Source organism: Nymphalis io, chromosome 27 (assembly GCF_905147045.1).
Source record: "Nymphalis io chromosome 27, ilAglIoxx1.1, whole genome shotgun sequence".
In the NCBI taxonomy this organism is placed as follows: Eukaryota; Metazoa; Arthropoda; class Insecta; order Lepidoptera; family Nymphalidae; genus Nymphalis; species Nymphalis io.
Window position 1 is genome coordinate 4844439 of NC_065914.1, and position 22531 is coordinate 4866969.

Here is a 22531-nt window from a genome sequence, read left to right on the forward strand (position 1 = left end):
GAACATCTCTTTTTTTTTTCCTACATCCATTAATCGAGGATGTAAGGGAATCCATTAATCAGCGAAGGTATTCTCAAGGAAATATCTGTATCCAATTATGTCAGACATCGTATCTCATTAGTTTTTTTTTTTTTTTTTTTTTTTTTTTTTTTTTTTTTTTTTTTTTTTTTTTTTTTTTTTTTTATATTCGCCGGGAGGGCAAATGACTCTACTCCACCTGATGGTAAGTGGTAGTAGAGTCCAAACGCGACGACGGCCAGTACAGACGGGAAAAACGTTCTGCACTAGCCGTCTTCGCCTTGCCGGCCCGCAAGATGCCTCTTCACGCCTCGTTTGAAGGAACCCGGGTTGTAAGAGGAGGGGAACACGTGAGCTGGTAAGGAATTCCATTTTTTGGAAGTGCGACAAAGAAAGGAGTTGCCAAATTTCTTTGTACGCGATGGAATTGATGTCACAGTTAGGCGGTGACATCGAGAACCAGCTCGCGTGGACTTAAGAAGGAAGGGGGAAGCAGGGTTTAGAGAGAATAATTCCTCAGAGCACTCGCCGTGATACAGTCGATAGAAAGCGCTCAGTGCTGCTATCTCACGACGCAATTGTAAAGGTTCAAGGGTGTTTGTGACCTTTACGTCGCCAATAATGCGTACGGCACGTCGCTGCAACCGGTCCAAGGCCTCAAGTAGGTACTTAGCGGAGCCATCCCAAAGGTGCGAGCAATATTCCACGCAAGACCGTACCTGTGTTTTGTACAGCAGGCACAGTTGTTGAGGCGTGAAAAAGCGCCGCCTTGAAAAACCTTGTTCAGAACTCCGAGTTTCCGTGAAGCTGTTTTTATAACAGCCTCGATGTAATCCCTTGGACTAAGGTCGCAGCGAACGTCAATCCCCAGCATGGCGATTTTGCTTTGCATCACCAGCGGAGTACCACAGAGGGAGGGAAGAGGGGAAAATGTTGACTTTTTCGCCGTGAGAGCGCATACCTGTGTTTTCTTGGCATTAAACTCAACAAGATTATCAGAGCCCCATTTGGCGATGAGCTCTAACGTCCTATCGAGTTCAATGACAAGATTCTCCCGCTTCTCCTCAGTTTCCGCCCGCCCAGCCACTGCGCGTCCGTGGTATCCACCATGCACTGTACTATCATCTGCATAGCAATGTATGTTCCCAAGGGAGAGCATATCATTGATATGCAAAAGAAAGAGTGTGGGAGATAGCACAGATCCCTGGGGGACCCCAGCATTCACTACATAGAATTGTGAAGCGCAACCATCTACTAAAACACGAAGGCTACGCTTGTGTAGGAAGCTGGCAATCCAGGTGCATAGCTGAGCAGGCAGACCATATGCCGGTAGCTTGGAGAGAAGACTTCTGTGCCAGACCCTGTCGAAAGCCTTGGAGATATCGAGGCTGACAGCCAACGATTCTCCATGCTTGTCGATAGCTTCACCCCAGAGGTGTGTTACGTACGCTAGAAGATCACCTGTGGACCGTTTTGGTCGAAACCCGTACTGACGATCATTAATTAGACAGTGATCTTCTAGGTAATGGATCAGTTGGTTGTTTAAAATCCGTTCCATCACCTTACAAAGTACTGAGGTGATAGCTATTGGCCAATAATTTGCCGGGTCAGACCGATCCCCTTTTTTGGGAACCGCTTGCACATTAGCTCTTCTCCAAGCCTCCGGCACACTTCCCGAAGAGAGAGAAAGTTGGAACAGGCGCGTTAACACAGGAGACAGCTCCGCTGCGCACTTCTTCAGCACTATGGCTGGTATTCCATCGGGACCGCTAGCTTTCCGTACATCAAGTGATTGCAGCTCTGCACGCACATCACGTTGCCTGATTTTAATGTCAGGCATCGTATGGCCACATGCAGGTATTGTAGGTGGCAGTGTACTACAATCATCGATGACGGAATTGTCGGCAAAGAGTTTAGCCAGGAGATCAGCTTGCTCTTGCGGACTGTGAGCTAGCGATCCGTCCGGATTTCTGAGCGGTGGCAGCGAAGGTTGGCAGAAATTGTTTTGCACAGACTTGGTCAGACGCCAGAAGCTACGGGAGCCCCTAAGATGCGAAACAAGGTCATGACCAATCTGTACAATGCGCTGTGCATCCGCTCTCGTGTATGCCTTTCTACAGGACTTGGAATTTTTATTATAGTTTGCTTTCAGTGAGTCAATGTTAGATGCCCCGCTAATGCAGCCGCTGATTCACTTGCGATATGCTGCCTGCTTAAATTATACAGCATCGGCACATTCACGAGTGAACCAACGGTTACGCGTACTCCTACTGACGAGATCTGAGCTAGGAATGTAGTATTCCATTCCCAACATGATCTCGCCAGCAACAGCAGCGGCACTAGCTGTCGGTTCATTCCCACTGAAGCAACGTTCCTTCCAAGGGACCGACGCATAGTAATCGCGCATACCGTCCCAATCCGCCGACTTATAGTGCCAAACGCGACGTTTGCATACCGCTAGTGGCGGCAGCTTGGCCTGTGGCACTCTGGTAGAAATAAGGCTGTGATCCGAAGAGCCAAGAGGAGCCTGAACCACAACCTGATATTCCACCGGGTGAGAAGTCAGCAGAAGGTCCAGTAGAGAAGGTGCTTGCCCATCAATGTCTGGGATCCTGGTGGGCTGATCAACCAGTTGGGTCAAGTCATGTGTGAGAGCAAAAGCATGAGCAGTCCTTCCAGCATGGTCAGTTTTGAGGGATTTCAACCAGGGTTCGTGGTGAGCATTAAAATCCCCTAAAAACACCAATTCCGCGTTAGGAAATTGCTCTTGCGCAGCATCTGCCACCCGACTAAGATGGTCAAATAATCGGCTTGTCTCCAAGTCACCATTGTGGGATCTGTAGAGGCACACGTAGACTCGGCTCTGACGAACCAGGTCCACACGTACCACCAACATGGAGAAGGAGGGGTCCTCCAAGCAGCGCAGTCGGTGACAGCAAACATCCGTCCTGACGAACAAGCATACTCCGGCTTTCGCTTTGAAGGATTCTTCAAGCGTGTAGCCGGGATAATTAAGGTAGCTGGTATCGGCAGGACGGAGTATTTGTGTCTCCGTGAGAAACAACATTGCTGGCCGTGATGTCTCGAGATGGTGGTGGACAGCGTTGAGGTTAGTGTGGAGTCCTCGGATGTTAGAGAACTCGACCTCAAACAGCGAGGGTATGGTGGGGGTGTGCACCGCTGTACGACCGTTATTTCTTTTTTGTTGCGCCATTTGGGAAAAATGAAGTGGAAAAGAGACGTGAAGCGAGCGATGTATTGCCACGATAGGGATGGGCAAAGTGTGGAGGCGTGTTTCCCCAAGTGGTTGCCAAAAGGAAAAATACACTGACCCGCCGGACGGAAGGGCCCCCGAACCCCCCCGGAAGTGGCCGCCGGGAGCCCACCTACCGGTCACCAACCGGCACGACGGTTATATTTTGATAAACGACACGAGTTTCTGAAGTAAGTAGTAACACTGGTTTTGTGTTTATAGATACATTTCTAGGCTAATAAGCTAGTTAGAAAAAGCTTTTTAGCTTCTCAAGCAAGGATAGTGTAATGGTATCACTCCTCACTACTGATTTTACTATCCTGGCATGTGTTTTATCTCCAAGTGTCCGGCGTAGCGTGAGAGATGTTTTGTTACCGCAATGCTACTGGTTTAAAATTAATATCTGTCATAATGTAAACAGACATGTCAAAAGACAGCGAGCCAGGACAATATAGCATAAGTCTAGCTTAGTATCCTAGCTACAAAAACTATCCTCGTATATCCCGGGGATTAATGTGATACGCTATGTCGATATAAGTATCCTTTAAGTGCCATAATCACTATCTTGTCGCATATGACTTTTTGACATTTTGCTATCGTCTCTCGTGGCTTTTGAGTTTATTCCTACGAAATAGCTCTAATGGTATCATTAATATATGAATTTTATTGCAGTTTCAAAATGCCGATCAGAGAAGCGGTGAACCTTAATACAGTTGGAGTCTTGAAGACCTTGCAATTAGCAGAGAGGATGAAGAAATTGGTGGTAAAAATAATTTAAAAGATAAAAGATTATATTATATCAGATAATGTATTCCAATAGCCTCTTATATATTTTTATGTTGTTATAAATAATTAAACTGTGTAACTGTGAACACGCGAACAAGCACAGGTGCACACTATAATACGACGGCGTGGTATTTCTATAATTTTAGTATCATGTATGTATGGATTTCGTTATAATTAGTTACATATATTGTAATTAATAAAAATTGTGATGGAATAGAAATAGAACCTGTGTATTCGCACTCAACTGTGCACTCACCACAACCACTCTCTGATATTTGCCGCCGTGGTTGAAATTTTAATCAAATGAAGGTACCAAGATCTTCTGTTTATATAGAGAAATTTTATAAATATAAAGAAATTATATTTGAAACTGAAATCTATGAGCATTTTTGAAGGGAAATGGGGTAGGTATAATAAGACACGTCTGCACTGTTTGACTATGATTTTAATAATAAATATTAAATAATCAAAGTAAAGATTTCGAAGTTCGTTGATTGAATGAGTGGTGAGCGAATATGAATGAGTGAAAGATTGAATAATATAATGAAAGAGAAATCTATTATCTATGGAGGCTTGAATTTTTGTATATTCCAACAGTCCCCCTCAAAAATACAAGTTTACAATACCATAACATAATTTCTTTCATTACTCATTCTTACAAATAAAATACTAACTATTTAGTTACATAAACCATAGTTTTTTTTTAATTAAATAAACTCATTCCTTCATTTACTTGATTAACACAAAACATGAATTATTTTTCAAAACAAATTTAAATTCTTTCTTAATTCTATAAATCTCTTGGAGGGTATCGCTTTTGTGACCATGTCAGCTAGTTGATTTCCTGTGGAAATAGGTTCTAGCTTTATTATTTGATTAGCAATTTGTTCCCTAATAAAATTATATTTTATATCTATGTGCTTAGATTTTTTGTGATTTGTGGGGTTATTGGCAATACATATACAACTATTATTGTCTTCAAATATTACAATAGGCTCTGTTATTTGTATAGAAATACTATTTAACAATGACCTTATCCAGACTGCTTCTCTCACAGCCTCAAAGAGAGCCATGTATTCAGCTTCCGTTGAAGAGACGGCTACAGTATTTTGTTTTCGTGTGGTCCACGAAATTGTACAATTATTAAAGGCCTTAAACAAATAGCCAGTTGTACTTTTTCTGTCGTTCTCGTCACCTCCCCAGTCGGAATCTGCATACCCACTTATTATCTCTTTATATTCAGATTTTTTATAAACCAATTTTAAATTAATTGTACCTTTAATGTATCGTAAGAGATGTTTTAAATATTTCCACAACTCTTCGTTATTTTTAGATTGATATCTACTTAATAAATTAATACAAGCACAAATATCTGGCCTTGTGCAAAGCATTGCATACATAAGGCATCCTATAACATTTTTACAAGGTGCATCATAGTGAGTGTCTGAATTTAAAGCTACAAAATTGATTTTAGAAGGAAAAGGTGAATTCGATGGATTACAATCTTTCATAGAAAATTTATTTAGAACATTTTGCAAATATGTTGTTTGATCTAAAGAAATTGTATTAGTTGTTCTTTGAATTCTAAAACCAAGAAATAGTTTTAAGTCCTTCAAGTCAGTCATTTGAAATTTTGCATTAAACTGTTTTTAAACGCTTGCAATAAATTACTATTTTTAGTAGTAATAATTAAATCATCAACGTACAGAACTATATACACGTTTTTATCTATACAATTTTTATCTAATATGTACAGACAAGGATCTAATTCAGAGTTCTTAAAACCCATTTCCTTGAGAATGAGATTGAACCGTTCATACCAACACCTGGACGACTGCTTTAGGCCATATAATGTTTTATTCAATTTACAAACCTGGTTATTACTTGCTAAAATACCTTCCGGTACTTCCATATAAATATTTTCTTTCAATATACCATTTAGAAACGCGGTTTTAACGTCCATGTGGTGTAAATGTAAATCAAACTGATTTGCCAGTGTTAATATAAATCTAAAAGTAGTTATCCGAGCCACTGGTGCGAACGTTTCGTGATAGTCTTGTAAATACTCTTGAGTGAAACCTCGAGCAACCAACCGAGCTTTATAACGTGTAGGTTCACCAAATTCATTATTTTTAATTGTAAATACCCACTTGCAACTTATAATATTAACATTTTTCGGTCTAATGACTAATGTCCACGTTTGGTTGCTTCGAAGCGACTCAATTTCATCCTGTATAGCGTTCAACCACTTATCAGAATCGTGCCTATCGAAAATATTCTTATATGATGTAGGTAAAGATTGCGTATCATTAAAAAGAGATAAAAATAAATCAGAATCGTGCATTTGCTTATAATTCTTTGGGGGTAATTCTCGAATTCTTTCGCTACGTCTTAAATTAGTGGTATTCGATTGACCGTCCAACGAATTGTCATTCAAAGAATCTTGTTGTTGATCTATTTTTAGCTTTGCCGAATCAATTTCGGGCTTACTAAATTTTGGGTTTCAATGTTGTCACTACTGCAACGTGTAGGGCGTGATTTTTCAAAGTTTAACTCGTCAAAAATAACATCGCGAGCTATAAAAACTTGATTATTTTCGATATTGAATAATCTATAACCGTTTGCATCGTAACCGATCAATATTGACTTGAAAGAATTCTCATCAAATTTAGCTTTGTTATGAACGTATGCAGTAGATCCAAACATTTTTAAATGATTTATTTTCGGCCTTTTACCATGCCACATTTCGTATGGTGTTTTATTTATCAGAGTTTTAGTGGGTAGTATGTTAATTAAATAAGTAGCTGTTAAAACAGCTTCACCCCAAAATATTTTATTTAATTTCGCACTTGTAACCAATGTTCGAGCCATTTCGGTTAATGTACGATTCATTCTTTCTGATACACCATTTTGTTGTGGGGTGTAAGGAACCGTTAAATGATACATTATCCCTTTGTCAACACAAAATTCTTTGAATTCGTTTGAAAGATACTCTCGGCCATTATCGTAATATAAATTAACAACTTTAGAATTAAATAAATTTTCACATTTTGTTACGTAGTCTTTCATATATTTATAAGCTTCAGATTTAGAATGCATCAAATACGTTACTGTATAATGAGTAAAATCGTCAATAAAAGTAATAAAATAATTTTTATCATCAAATGTAGGTGGTGTAATAGGACCACAAATATCGGAATGAACTATAAAAAGTGGCCTATTTCTAACTGATTTATCTTTTGATTTTGCAAAGGGCAACCGCGACTGTTTACCAAGTGTGCAAGACTCACATAATGTATCATTAGGCATAATATCATTAATTAGGTAACTATCATCAATTAAGTTTTTTTAGAATGTTAAATTTATTTTTGTTTAAGTGACCTAGACGCTTATGCCATAGTTCGTAAGATGTAGAAGTTTGAGACAAATTTAAATTATATTGAGATCGCGTATGAACTTGAAAAACTAATTTAAATAAATTATTACTGATAACACTCGACACTAAACACTTGATACTATCGTTAACATAAACACTGTTATTTTTAAATATAACAACCATACCGGCTTGTTGAATACGATATACAGATATTAAATTACATGGCACGTCCGGCGCATATAATACATTATTAATCGTCCCTTGAAAACCTAAATTAGTAGTGACATTTATTGTAACTTTACCGAACGCTTGAATGCTTTCATTGTTCGTAGCTATACCAATTTTAATCGGTATTGTGAACTCTGAGTAGGAAGAAAATAATTCCTTACTATTTACAACGTGGTCAGTTGCACCCGAATCTAAAATGAAAACAATATTATTAATATGATATTTATAAGAATTTGACAACTTACACGTTGAAAACATAAATGCGAAACTGTCCTCGTTATCGTTTCTGATTTGCAAAGCGCTCGCAGCTGCTGTTTTACTGCCGCTACTACCTCCATTTTGTTGTAACTTTTTGAAAAATCGACAATCCTTCTTCATATGATTTCGTCGTCCAAAATGATCACAATATAATTTTGAAATTTTATATGATGAATTTCCGGTGTATGACTTCTTTTTATAATAATTATATGATTTCTTTTTATCGAATCCAATTTTGTTCTGCGATTTGAATTTATTCGTTGATGTATGTAAAACTTTGAGTTCTGTCGTCGTGGTATTCTTTAGTTTGACTTCGTGATCTAGAAGACGAGTTTTTACAAAAGATAGATGCAATTGTTCCTCTCCAAGTGTTTCCAGCGCCGTTATAACACCATCGTATGATGTGGGTAGGGTTAAAAGTAAATGTGATATTTTATCCATCTCATCCAATTTTGCACCAACCGATATTAATTCGGTAATGATATTAACGAAATTGTTAAATGTTTGAATAGTGTCACATCTGGCTGTAGTTTCATATTAAGTAACTGTTTACGTAAAGCCAATTGAGTCGCTAAGCTCCTCCGCTCATATACTTTGTCTAGCTCGGCCATTATGGATTTTGCAGTAGAAGAACCTCTTGCAAAGCTTAAAAATGTGTCACCCAAGTAATCTACAATCGTACCTTTTGCTAGCATATTCTTCTTAATCCACTCATTATCTGGTATTGGTGGTGGTTCTTCGTCAATAACAGGCAATAACTGCATTTCTTCTAGTAGTGACCTTATACGAAACTTCCAAGTACTATAGCGATCACCGTTAAATTGTTGTATATTTCTTTTACTTCGCGAATCCATTTTGAGAAACACTTTTACTATTAATTTTAATTATTTAAACAACTTTAAACATAACCTGGGCCCATAACCTGAAGGGAAATGGGGTAGGTATAATAAGACACGTCTGCACTGTTTGACAATGATTTTAATAATAAATATTAAATAATCAAAGTAAAGATGTTCGTTGATTGAATGAGTGGTGAGCGAATGTGAATGAGTGAAAGATTGAATAATATAATGAAAGAGAAATCTTTTATCTATGGAGGCTTGAATTTTTGTATATTCCAACAATTTTAATAGCACTAAAGCTTCCAAATGGACCAAAGTAACCAAAAATTGCTTTTTACTTTTATTTTTACATTCGTTGATTTATAAATATGAGCAGCATTTGCAGGTCTACCCAGGATGATATGAACAGAGTCTTATGTTATAAGTATATATATTAAATAACAAAAGTTAAAATAAGAGGTGCTCTCAATGTCTAGTCTTCTAAAATATTTAGTGAGGTAAAGATAGTTAAGTAAGTGTTTAAAAAAATGTCATTATTATATTTCACGCACAAATAAAAATATAATAAAGCATATATTATTTACGCTTAGATGACTTCACGTTGCATTATTAAGATGTTAGGTTTTTATTATTTATATAAAACTGTTTAACTTTTATTTTCCGCCCGCGGCTTCGATCGCGTGTAAGGTACCATATACTTTAAGAAGATTATATATAGCTTCCATAGATTATGCTAAGATCTTATGATTAAGTCTATATTTCCAATATTTTTGGAGTCAGCATTATTTAATAAATTTATCAATAAACTTCAATGTTTTCTTGTTTAGGTCTTTCTTCATGTTTCAACGGCTTTCTGTCACGATGGTGTTGAAATCCTCGAGGAAAAGATGTACCCCTCAAAGCACAACCCCTTTGACGTGATCGAATGCTTGAAATGGATGGATGATGAGTTACTGGATTCTCTTCAAGAAACGTAAGTAAGAAGATATGTAGTTGACCGTGTACCTACATATGTTCACAGATCTTGGGTATAAAACTGGGCAAGGTTTAGTAAAAAAATATTAGATTTTTCTGTAAAGTAATTATCTCCAAGTGTCCGGCGTAGCGTGAGGGATGTTTTGTTACCGCAATGCTACTGGTTTAAAATTATTATCTGTCATCATGTAGATTTTTCTGTAAAGTAATTCTCAGCCTGGAGTTTTAGAAAAGTTTTACAGTGGACATACACTTAGAACACGTTAATCTTAATCAAATTTGCTGGTTCAAACGCGGTCTTTGGGTTTTAAGTTCACCTCGTGCTCGGCGAAGAAGAAAACTTTGTGACTATCTGCATACATGTATGCCCGCACCAACCCATTTAGAAGCAACGTGGTGGATTAAGTTGAGCCTTAGACTAGCAGTGGAACATTTTTATGGACTGTTACTGTACTTTAATTCTCAAAACTTCCAGATTAATCAAGCCATACCCAAATACGTATGGATATACTAAATGCTTGTCTGAGCAGGTTCTGACATCGTTCGTCGGAAAATTTCCCATCGCAATCGGCAGACCTTCGATTGGTGAGTTTGTGCGTTATATTTTAAAATGTCTATTATAAACAATTTTATTATTTTAAACAGACAAAGTATAAAATTTTCTAGCTTAGTTTTAAATATATTTAGTCAAGTAGCAACGGTGGTGACATCTCGGTAAAAAGAGTTAGTGAGTGATAGTTTTTGAGACGAAAACGAATTCATTTATATGATGATTTTTATTTCTGTACATTAAATAATTAAAAACAACTGGTTACCAATACTTTTTATCTGGAATAAATAAAGTGTAAAACAATTTTTAAACTTCGTCCATGGACATCTTCAACAAAGATGAACTGATGCGTACATGTACATTTTGATTGAATTCTTCCATATTATATAGCGTTCCTGCAAAACTGCGTGAAAAAAATGATCTTGACGTACGTTCATTAGTGGTATGCCAGGCATACATACATAGTGTGGATGAAAATTTAAGGCTTAACGTGTGATGTAGTGGTAAGGCTTAATGGAATGCCATTATTTTAATATATATATCTATATTTTTTAATTTTTGACAGTGATACCATCGGCGAAGGAACCAATGCCAGGCTGGATAGATAATATAAATGGTCCAAGCGGTGTTGTGTACGCGGCGTCTAGAGGTAAGTTGATTTACGAATCAAAATTTATTTGTTAAATGTTGTAAAAACTTAATAACCCATATCTAACAAATGAGTATACCAATATATTATGTACTTATATAAAAATTATACATTCAGCTCGATGATGAGGGTAAAAATACAAAGCTGGCTTTCAGTGTTTTTTTGAGAAGAATCGATTTTTCATCTTACTAAGCAAGTAAGTGATCACTGGCTCAATAGTTAGACCACGGGTTAAATTTAGGGCAAGCACCACTGAATTTCAAAAGCGTAATTAGCGTTAAAAATTCGACTTGCAACATGGCCGCCATAGTAGATTTCAACCAATTATATCGCGTCAATTCTACGTCAATGTTATTTATTGGTGTTTACTCCTGTAGTTGGAATAGACTTTATGGTACTATTTTCTTTTTTTTCAGGAGTGTTGCATTCAATGTACTGCACAGAATCAACGAAGACCGACGCTGTTCCGGTTGATATTTCCATTAATGGTCTGATTCTATTAGCATATTTTACAGCATTAGAGAGGTAAGGTCAAATTATTTATAATCAGACATAAAATGGTCTGTAGCTTTGTGTTGTTGTATTTACAGGCACAAAGGACATAACATATTAGTTCAAATAATAGTATGGCGTTAACAGTTTAAGGAATACACTGAAAATATCTATGGGCGATAGTGATCACTTACTATTAGGTTGTAAATATACTGTCTTTCTAAATAAAAACAAAACACCGTCTATACTTCTCCAGTTTGTATGATAACGATGATGCTATGTGCCTGTAGTTAAACAGGCTCCGCATCAATCGAACTGGAAGACAGTAACACAAATTATAAATACCCTAGACGTACCGTTATTCTTGACATTTATAGAAATAATAAGTCTTGTTATAAGACGTGTCATGATATTGTCATTGATTCGAATATATATATTTGTAACATATATTTCTCGGTGAATCGCATTAAAAAAAATGCATTGCATTATTAAAGAGATATAAGCATTTTTCTAGAAAGATAAATTTTGTTTTTAGTAACCCTATGTTCTTTTCTATATTTCTGACAACGTATATGCAAAAAACCGTGTATCTTGATGATCGCTTGCATATTTCATACATGCTCATATTAGCATGTATAAATTACGATGACCGGTCACAATTGTTTTTTTTCCGAACTGTTGTCCGTTTATAATTATTGATATTTTCAGGCCGAAAGACATCAGAGTATGTAATATAACTCAATCTGGATTAAACGCAATTACTTGGAAGGAAACATCTGCCTATTGTGAGTATAATTTTTAATAACATTTTAGTAATCGTCTAGTAGTCGATATTGGACTATAATCAGTATTGAAAATATTAGGAAAATATATGTTTATATTAGCAACCACAGAATGCTCCGAGCATATTTCAACATACCATCCAAATCAAAATTAAGTCGGCCCATCAAAATAAAACCTCAAACTCCAAACAATGAAGCATCGATAGCCACCATTACAAAAAACTTAACTCTCTGCAGGAAACACCTATTCAATATCTAAACACTCAACAAAAATATAATGTACAACACGAAATACTAACAACAAAATCACAAAACAATAAAGGCGAACCGAACGAGAACAAAAACTTGTCTCATAAAATAAATAAACTTCTAGAAAAAAGGTTGAAATTGATTAATATTACATACAAAACAAAAAGTATCAGGAAAGAAATAAGCAAAGTGAGTAAAGAAATAAAAACACAAATTAAGAAAGACAGAGAACGCCGTAGACGTGTGGTTTTGAGAAACATGCCATCAAGACTGGAGGCATCAAGAGAGCTGTTAAGCTGTTGAAGGATAAAACAACCTGGATACCCAAAATGAAAGATCAATATTCTATGGAAAAGACTAGAAGACTAGATATATTGTCAATAGCTACTAAATTCTACGAAGACTTATATTCCAGGAAAAATGACCTAGACGAGACCGATCGAAGCAGTAACGACGGTGTGTCACCTATCTTAGAAGATATAATCAAAGCCATCGAAACACAGAAAACAGACAAAGCCCCTGGACCCGACTACATCAGTAATGAACTACTAATCGACTGTAAAAAAGTTGTACCTACTGTGTATGCTACTGGACCTGGATATAGAAAGCCGCAAAGTCGATCTAACTATGAATACCTTTAAAAGCAAAGTATTGACAAACGCGATCGAAGACCCTATTATATTAAATGGTGAATCGAATATGTACAAGAGTACACTTACTTAGGCCAGCTCATTTTACCAACTAATTCAATGTCAAAAGAAATAGACACAAGCATAGGTAACGCATGAAAAACTTATTGGAGACTAAAAGAAGTTATGAAAAATAAAGAAACTAAGATGTTTGTTAAAAAGAAGCTATTTAATACCTGTGTGCTGCCAGTATTCACTTATGGCTGTCAAACTTGAGCACTAACCAAAGCACTAAATGAAAAAATTAAGACATGCCAAACAGCGATGGAGTAAGCAAAATAGAACCATTAGAAAGCGCACGAAAGTAGATGACGTTAGATTATATAGATAGTTATTAAACTAGAATTCGGAAACTCAAGTGGAAATGGGCAGGTCATATAATAAGAGGTACTGAGAAATGGAACAAAACTTTGGTTTTCTGGTATCCCAGGAACGCTAAAAGAAACGCGGAAGACCGTTTCGAAGGTGGGAAGATGAAATCGAAGCAACAGCAGGGAATACATGGACCAGGACCACACTAAATAAAATGGAATGGAAAGGAATGGAGGAGGCCTTTGCCAAATGTGGCTAACAGACTAAGTTGTCGATGTCAATTCATCAGAGTGATAATTTCAGTAATGTAAAATGTAGCAAAAATGATGTAGTTTTATATTAGGAAAATTATGTTTGTTATGCATCTTTTGGACATTTTCCACTCTGACAATCATTAATGCTGCCAACAAATAAACTGACACTAGATTCATTAGTTTTATATTTTTTAAACAATCAAAAAAGTACACATAGAATCATCGAACATCCCGAAAGAAATATCTAGTTCTAAGATCACAAGTAGCCTGAACGGCTTTATTTTGTAGAGTAAAAGCCATTTTTTTGTCTGAAGCATTATATAATCCAAATAATTGTTGGCCATTCATATTTTTGTCTAACAGAAGACTAGTCAGCGTCAATTTCCTATCACACTATTTTTAACTTATTTTATTATTTTTCAGGGCAGAAATATTTAGCTGAATACCCATTGTCCTACAGCTTATGGTATCCGGTAGCGACAGGAAAAAATTACAAAATTCAACATCAAATAGCAGTATTTTTCACCCAAACACTCCCAGCTTACTTCGTAGACTTAATTTTGTTCATCCTAGGAAAAAAAACATTGTAAGTTATAAAAAATATTCTACAAATCAAATTAATATATTTTATAAAGCAAGTAATATCTACATGGGGAAGGAATGGTAAAAGGAAATCTTTCAAAGAGTATCCATATATACTTGTTTACAAGACAGTGTAACAAACATCTGGACTTTTTTTTAATTTTAACGATTTAATAATTGATTGTAATTAAACCCACCTATTTCTTACATAACCAAACACCAACACCAAACAGTAATACCTATTTGTGTGTTTAAATGTTTTAACGGTTACTGGCACCAGGAACATAATAACTTGGAACATAATATTATGTTCAATTGGTGCCCACTTTTCATCAAGTGGCCCATTAAGTAATACGACACATTACATGCTCGTAAATAACTTTTCGTTACTTATCGTTCACAAATAAAATATATTTAAAATATAAATAAATGTTATACTCGAGCTGGTTAAGAAAATATCGTCAGGAAACCTGCGTATGAAATTCGGTCACACGTGTATGTATACAAACAGTATCGACAAACATTGGAGTATTGTTGTGATGTATACTCCAAACCTGCGCCTCAAAAGTAGAGAGTAATGTTCTATGAGTAATTCCTTACACAGTTGGTTGGAAGAGATCGCTATGTATGCGATAAGTTCGCCAAAGTTGTATGCTACTCATAATTAGGGTGTATCCATGTTTTAATCTTTTTGGTGTACGATAAGTATAAAGTACCAGCAGGATTTCTTTTATTTCTAACATTTACAGCATGATAAATTTGTCGAAGCGCCTCGACGCTGGCATGGAAGTGTTGGAATACTATACTGTAAGGAATTGGACATTTAAGAACGATTACTTCAAATCATTCGAGACTAAATTATCAAAGGACGAACGAGAAATATTTACTACAGATTTGATGGTAAGTATTGTTTAGGATTCATTTAATAAATAATTTAAGAGGGAAGGTTACTTAGGTAATTTCGTACAGTAACAGCCTTTGAATGTCACATTGCTGAGCTAAGGCCTCCTCTCCTTTTTTAAGGAGAAGGTTTTGGCGCTTATTCCTTATTATTAGGTAATTTCATAATGATCGGTTAACATCAACCCTGATATTTCTTGGTGTAATAAGTTCTGTTTCTTCACAAATAGAGGAGATTGCACCAGCTCCGTCCAAAAGTGGGACATTTAACGGCTGGTTTAACGATTATGTTGTAATGGATTCGAGTAGCACTTTCTGTGAATAGTAATAAACCCACCCACATTTTAAAAGTCCGTCTCATGGTTTGAATCTTGTGCTTCGTGATTTACGGCCTTATAGCGCACCACTAGACCAACGACGCAATCAGTTATGTGTAGTATAAAAGTTTTTACACTATTATTCCAAGGTGCAATTATTAAACAGCAAACGGAAAAAGATATAATTTAGATAAATATGTTTTTTATTTTATTTTAAATAGATTGGCTGACTGGCCACCTGGTGGTAATATGATGACTGTGTGATATCTACCCAGAAGAAAACGTACAAAACCTTACCAGCGAGTAAATATGTAATGTAATTATTTTTTATTTATTTCAGTTGATAAATTTGGATGAGTATATGAAGAATTACATAAAAGGCATGCGTGAGTTCTATTGTAAGGAAGACGATTCAACTTTGCCTAAAGCCAGGAAATTGCACAAAAGGTACTGAATTTAACAACAAATAAAAAATATATTTTATAAGCTATCCTAAATCCTGGCTTCGCACGTGTACAATAACGGTCTATTTAAAACGTTTATGCATATACATATAACTTTTAGTTTACACGGTTAAATAGCTTACTAAAACTACTATTGGCATAATTTCTTTACATTTTCTCGTGAGTATTTTTTTCCATCTGCAACATTCGTCATATTTCAATCTATTTACACAAAACCGTAATGAGTTATACACCTAAACCTACTTCATGGATCCCTTCGTCCATTGGTGAAATCCGTATGAAAATTCGTTGGTTAGTTATTGAGTTTATCGCAGACAGACAGACATGGAGGGGAAATTTGTTTTATAATATGTAGTGATTCGACTAGACTATTAAGGACACGATTGTATCGTCATTTTACAAGATTAATTTAAATTTAAAGTCAACATTGGTTCTAAATGCAACGAGGAGATAAAGCAAGTAACTGAATAGCTACTTTTTAAAACAATTTCCCACTTAAACATAAGTTTTATCAAATATAGCTTAGCGTGCGTACCGCGTCAATTTCGCCAAGCAAATATCCCTCCCACGCGGTGAATCTTTTCAAACGGTATAGGTGATAATAGACACATGAATATTTAATTTGTATGCAGTATAGCCATATATACAACATTTTTAGATCGGTTTTATAATAAATTCATCACATTTTTTTAATTTAGACCAGCTCTTGTCACATTTAATTAAAGAAAATAGAACAGTGATTCCGTAATGTCGATATATATATGTATATTAATTTGGATTGATACATATATTTAAATATAAACATTTTTATCTTTTTTTCAGATTGTATTACCTCCATATAGCTTTGAAGACAATTGTATACGCATTATGTGCGTATGTCATATATCGCATTTATATAAAATTATTCTAAATATACAAAAAAATTTTTTTTTAACTATGTAAAATGAGGTGGTAAATAAATTTAATTTATTATATTATGTACTTTGTTTTATTATTACATTTTAATTTATTAATTTTTACAAATTTATAAACCGTATGTTCTCGCCACACATAGCAGACTACAAATTATGTCGTCAACCTAGAAGTCACGAAAGAGATTCTAAATTAACATCAGATAACCTGTCAATTATTTTACAACTCAAATTTGATAAACAACGTCAAAACAATAACACCATTTTTGTTATAATTTTTCCTTTCAATCCAAAATGTTTCGAAAAATAATATCTAGAAATTATTCGTGTTGTAATAAAAAGGATTTTCGATTAGAGAAAATGGGAAGTCTTACAAGAAATGTTACTTCAAAGTAACGCATTGCTTGTTTGATATGGATGGGACTGTTTTGAGTGAGATATGATACCTTATGAATTTTTTTATAGCAAGAAATTTTGATATTCTCATGTCTGATCCACCAAGGGTGATCAAGGGTAGCCGCCTGCGCTGAACATATAGTGAACAAGTGTGCGCAAACATAGGTGCACACTATTCCTTCACTTCCATAATCTGATAGGACGGCAAATCCAATACGACCAAAACAAGATCAGCCGTATTGCCATTGGCTTTATGTGCTTTCCGAGGCACGGAAGTGTACACTTGGTGGGGCCCCCTGTGTAAGCCTATCTGATTCTGTAATCACTATTCACATATTCATTATATATTTAACCGCCAAACCGCAATGCTTAGAATTTTTTGTTCGGATTTGAAGGGCGAATAAACCAGTGTGCAAGCACAAGGGACATTTCATGTTAGTTCCTAAGGTTGGTAAGAAAGGGTTTATACTTCTTCCAGCGCCAATGTAACCTTCCTTCTTAATAAAAAACACACTTCCAACTTCTCCAGGTTTTTTCTGAGTTTTTTTTGACAGTCATCTTTAAATATATATATATAAATATTATTGAACCCGGCACCTATAATTTCTAGATTCTGAAGTTATTTACCATAAAATGATAAAGGAAATATGCGAAAAATATAACAGAGTATATACAAAAGATTTACAAGTCAGGGTAAGTGATTTATGTACTTTAACATGAACTTATATGTATATTATTTAGTAGTACTTTTACATTTACTAGATTTAAAGCGATTGACTGTGAGGTAGTTAAACTTATGGGAGCAGAAGTTTGACCTTCGAGTACGTAGCGCCCTTTTTATCGCTTTTAAAACGCCTTTACGTGAATCCTCCGCAATGGCCTATGCCTCCGTATTTTCATGCAGAACAGCCACCGTGATCAATGATAGGAATACACAAGCCTTATGGTCGAAAAAAGCAATTATGTATAATGAATTTACTCGGTTCACTGCTATATTTTGGTATATTCTCGCCATCTTTAGGTCATCTGTCAACCTGGCTGGAGAACGCCCTTGCGTTTGCCGATCCGCAGTCTCCACCCTAAAACACGTTTGCTCCAACGGCCTCGCGTCGATCTAAATGACTTAAAATAATTAGAAAATTAGTTTAAAGGGTATTGATATCGACTACGCTAATTCAAAACTTTGCAGATGTACGGTGTAACTGATAGACAAATTTGTGAAACTATAGTCAATGAATTGAAAATGCCGATATCCATTAATGAATTTGAAAAGCAATTGGGAGATTTAGCTGAGAAATTGTTGCCGAGTGCGCCGTTACAAAAAGGTTATTTATTTATAAATGCTCTACTGCTGGACAGGCGTTCTTTTTATATTATAGGTAGGTGGACGCGACATTACACACACACAACGCCCATAGACATTGGCAATATAAGAAATGTTAACCATCTCCAACCAAAATTGGGAACTAAGATGTTATATCCCCTGTGCCTGTAATTACTCTGGCTCACTAACCCTTCAAACCAGAACATAACAATACCAAGTACTACTGTTTTGCGGTAGAATATCTGATAAGTGGGAGGTACCTACCTACCCAGACGAGCTTGCACAAAGCCCTACCACCAGTGAAAAGTATTCTTAAGGTTTGAAGCTGATTCCAATACTTTATTCTATTGTAGATTGATGGACGCAATCACACATGCTGATTTCCTAAATAAATAAATAATCCTGGTTGGAATAGTCTTTATGATGTTTTATTTAACCGTCGAGCACGAAATTAGTTCATGGATCCAAATTATATATATGAAAGTTGAGCACCTATAGTAAATGAATACAGAGGATATTTGCCAACAAAGTCTGTTTATGCTTGATTTTTATATAAATCGGTCCTTCACCTATGGGCCAGGTTATGTTTTTGAAGTATTTTCCGGCATGCAAACCAAAAAGTCTTATCCGCAAATCACATTAATTAAAGTTATAACTCAGGAGCAGAACGTCTTCTAACTCATCTCCACGACAGCAAGATTCCAACGGCGTTAGCGACGAATTCAACTGAGCAAGCGGTTAGACTTCATGCTACGGCCAGACCGAAGCTGTTTGGTTTATTTCATCACAAAGTATGTATCAAGGTTTATGATCAAAACTATTATTTGGGGGTCTTTATCAACGCATTAGAACCCAAAATAATGATTGTTACAATTTTTGTCTCTGTGTATTTGTACAAGCTAATCTTAGAAATGGCTTAACTGATATGGGTGCGGTTTTCAATAAGCTATCGTAGCAATCTTCACTTAAAATTTAATGTTTGTTTTATTTCAATCGGTTTATAAATAAAAAGTTATGTCACTTTATAGAATCATATCGAACATTTATTCGAAAAAAAAATGCTATAAAATAACTGTTCAGTTGAATTAGCTGAAACTTCAGCTACCTATAAATGATAGTCTGTAAAATGATGATGATTGAAAGCTTAAAGGAACAAATAAAAGTGAAAAAAACAGCTTCAAAGACTTAGATTCTTCCTATGTAAGTTGAGTTCAATTCTACATAACCAATCATACTCAAACGTGCCCACGCGTATATAAAAAGTGCGCCGCCTGCCGCGCTGTTGTTGTATTGGTATGTCGGAGACGCACGGCGCTCCCTGGTAACAGGGACCTCTGTCTATATTTGTTTGTAATATATTTGTGATATAAGTAGCAGTGGCTTATTAATAAAAAGTTAAAATATAAACTTATTATACAAGATTATTTTTTGTTTATATAATAACGAAGTTTGGTATTGTTGTTTCAATCAAGGTAAGCGTGACAGATCCAGAAGTGTCCCGAGGGAAGCCAAAACCTGACATATACCTGGTGGCAGCATCCAGATTTCCTGATAAGCCGAAACCGAAACAGGTTACACTGTATGCTATTTAAAAATGTAAAGAAATCAAATTTAGTCGTTTACTTACCAAGCTCGGTTCGTTCAATAGCATTGCACAACTAGCGTGCAAAGACCTCTTATTCACCCATATGTAAAAGAATATAAAAGACAGGTCAAGTACAATAAGTTCAGCTCATTACCATCTTAATTAGAAAATATTTCCAAGTGTTATGTTGATTACATATGTATTATTATTATTGAGTATAGTTTATAATAAGGACTGTTTAAATTACAGTGTCTTGTATTTGAAGATTCATCAGTTGGTGTGACGTCAGCGGTAGAAGCAGGAATGCAGGTAAAATTTATGTATTTATAACATAAAGTTACATCGAAAAGTTATTATATTTCTTTTTATAATAGGAGTTACTTCAATTATGTCTGAGTGTGTCTGTGTATGTCTTTATGCAAGTATGTCTGAGTAAGTAGCACACACCCATCAAATATTCAACCGCTAAACAGCAATACTTATTATAATTGTGTTTTGCCATAAAAGACGAGTGAGCCAGTGTTATTACAGGCACAAGAGAAATAACATTATAGTTCCCAAGGTGAATGGAAATAGGAATCTATACGCAGTGGTGATCACACCATCAGGTCCATTTGACTCTTTATAATTAGCTTAATAAAAATTGGTGATGCTTAATTGGTACCTTACCCAGGTAGTCATGATCCCTGACTCACGTCTCGATCGAGAACACACACGTCACGCGACAATCGTCATCAAATCTCTAATGGACTTCCAACCAGAGCTATTTGGTCTACCGCCATTTGATGATACTCCCAGACGATACAGCAGAATTGAAGAAAATCCACCGTAATTCAGTAGGCTATTCTGTAAGAGCAAACTCGATCACCGCGGAAAACAGTCGTAAAATGTCAGAAAGTGATACGCGACATTGAACATAACAATAATAATATTTCAAGAGTACACGCATCAAAATTGTATATCAACATAAGTCGGCTGTCGACATTTCACTTGTGAGTAATGAAGTGAGCTATTACAGAATAGCAATGCATTTCTAGAGTGTGTTTAAAACGAAAATTAAACTACTGCGTTATAGAAGTGTCAAGTAATGTTAACTCTTTCATTTCTGTGTGCCAAGTGCGTGTTTTCTTACTTATTCGATAACTTTGACGTTAACAATTTGTATAGTATTGCGGTAATTGTCACTAGATGGCGCTGTTTTCATTTTATAAAAATAGCAATTAACGTCAATCGAATAAGTAAAAATCACTAATCGCACTGTTAAAAGCGTGTTAACGTAAACAACATTTTAAGAACATTGTTACCACGCCTTAATCGATATATTGAAATTATGAAACCTACAATGATATTTATTGTTGATTTACAGTTGATTTTTATAAAGAACAAAAGACAAAATTAGTATATTAGTTTTTTTTTATATATTAAAAATTAAATTAATTTATTATACAAATTAAACGTCACTTTAATTTCCTTAACTCTAGACATTTCGTAGTGAACCACATCCTCGCTTTCATTCGATGAGAGATTCGAGAGTTCTAGTTTAATGCGGTTTTAGTCTCTACTACAAACGCAAAAACATCTCCTTACTGATTTTTCTGTACCTTTAAGTCAATCTTCAAAACAAACAAATATTTAATTTTTATACTTCCGTTTATTTATACTTTATTAGTAAACTATGAACAGACTTTTTTATAATATACAAAATTAAAAAAAAAAAACACATTACAAATTTATATTCAAATACACATTACAAATTTATAGCAAAAACACGCCGTCTAAAAGATTGTCCTGTAGCATTGTACCCAAGATGGCATAAAAAAAGATGGCAAACTGGCATTGGCGCTCTGCACCGCTAGACTCAGCCTTTAGGCTAAATAAGCTACACACTTTAGTTATGTATATTTTGTATAAGTGTACATAAACTAACAACTTTATACTATTTGCTATTAATAGCGCAATCTGTAGTTCCAATTATTTTTTCACCAAAAAGTATTTATATGTTCCAAAGAAACTCGTGAAAAAATAAAAATAGGAAATCATTCACATTGACAGCTAGTCAATCATTTACATAGCACATTGACAGATGAAGTTTTATACATATATATTTGTTATAATCGTTATATTTTTACGTGAAATTGGTACAGACGGTAATCCTGAATTATTTTTGAAAAGCGGTCTAGAAACGCCGAATCCATCATCGATTGGATTAATATTTTTTATAAAGATAAATAATACGTCCAATGATAATGATTACAATGTAGAAATAACTCCAGATGAATGCTGTCTTCAAGATGCTGGAGAGTTGAATTGTGATTATTTGAATATTATAGGAGGATGTT

At 35.3% G+C, this 22531-nt stretch overlaps 2 protein-coding genes across 4 annotated transcripts in view; both read left to right on the forward strand.

Annotated features, from left to right (window-relative positions):
- LOC126778863 (putative fatty acyl-CoA reductase CG5065) overlaps positions 1-16939 on the forward strand; it is a 106965-nt gene extending 90026 nt beyond the window's left edge. For both annotated transcript variants that reach the window (XM_050502589.1, XM_050502591.1), the window contains exons 4-13: positions 3944-4034; positions 9589-9734; positions 10212-10321; positions 10852-10935; positions 11352-11460; positions 12136-12212; positions 14137-14299; positions 15045-15195; positions 15853-15959; positions 16799-16939. In XM_050502589.1, coding sequence (XP_050358546.1) covers positions 3944-4034; positions 9589-9734; positions 10212-10321; positions 10852-10935; positions 11352-11460; positions 12136-12212; positions 14137-14299; positions 15045-15195; positions 15853-15959; positions 16799-16886 — 1126 coding nt within the window. In that variant the 3' untranslated portion in view covers positions 16887-16939. The remainder of the gene's footprint in view (positions 1-3943; positions 4035-9588; positions 9735-10211; positions 10322-10851; positions 10936-11351; positions 11461-12135; positions 12213-14136; positions 14300-15044; positions 15196-15852; positions 15960-16798) is intronic.
- Positions 16940-17147: 208 nt separating this feature from the next.
- On the forward strand, positions 17148-21574 carry LOC126778922 (probable pseudouridine-5'-phosphatase). Of its 2 annotated transcripts, none has more exons than XM_050502676.1 (7): positions 17148-17319; positions 17894-17976; positions 18473-18608; positions 19268-19398; positions 20080-20178; positions 20442-20501; positions 20866-21574. In XM_050502676.1, exons 1-7 carry the CDS (start codon positions 17301-17303, stop codon positions 21022-21024), a joined length of 687 nt encoding a protein of 228 aa, XP_050358633.1. In that variant the 5' UTR covers positions 17148-17300; the 3' UTR covers positions 21025-21574. The 2 variants fall into 2 exon arrangements, with proteins under 2 accessions (XP_050358633.1, XP_050358634.1); XM_050502677.1 differs by having other exon boundaries at positions 20870-21004.
- The last annotated feature ends 957 nt before the right edge of the window (positions 21575-22531 follow it).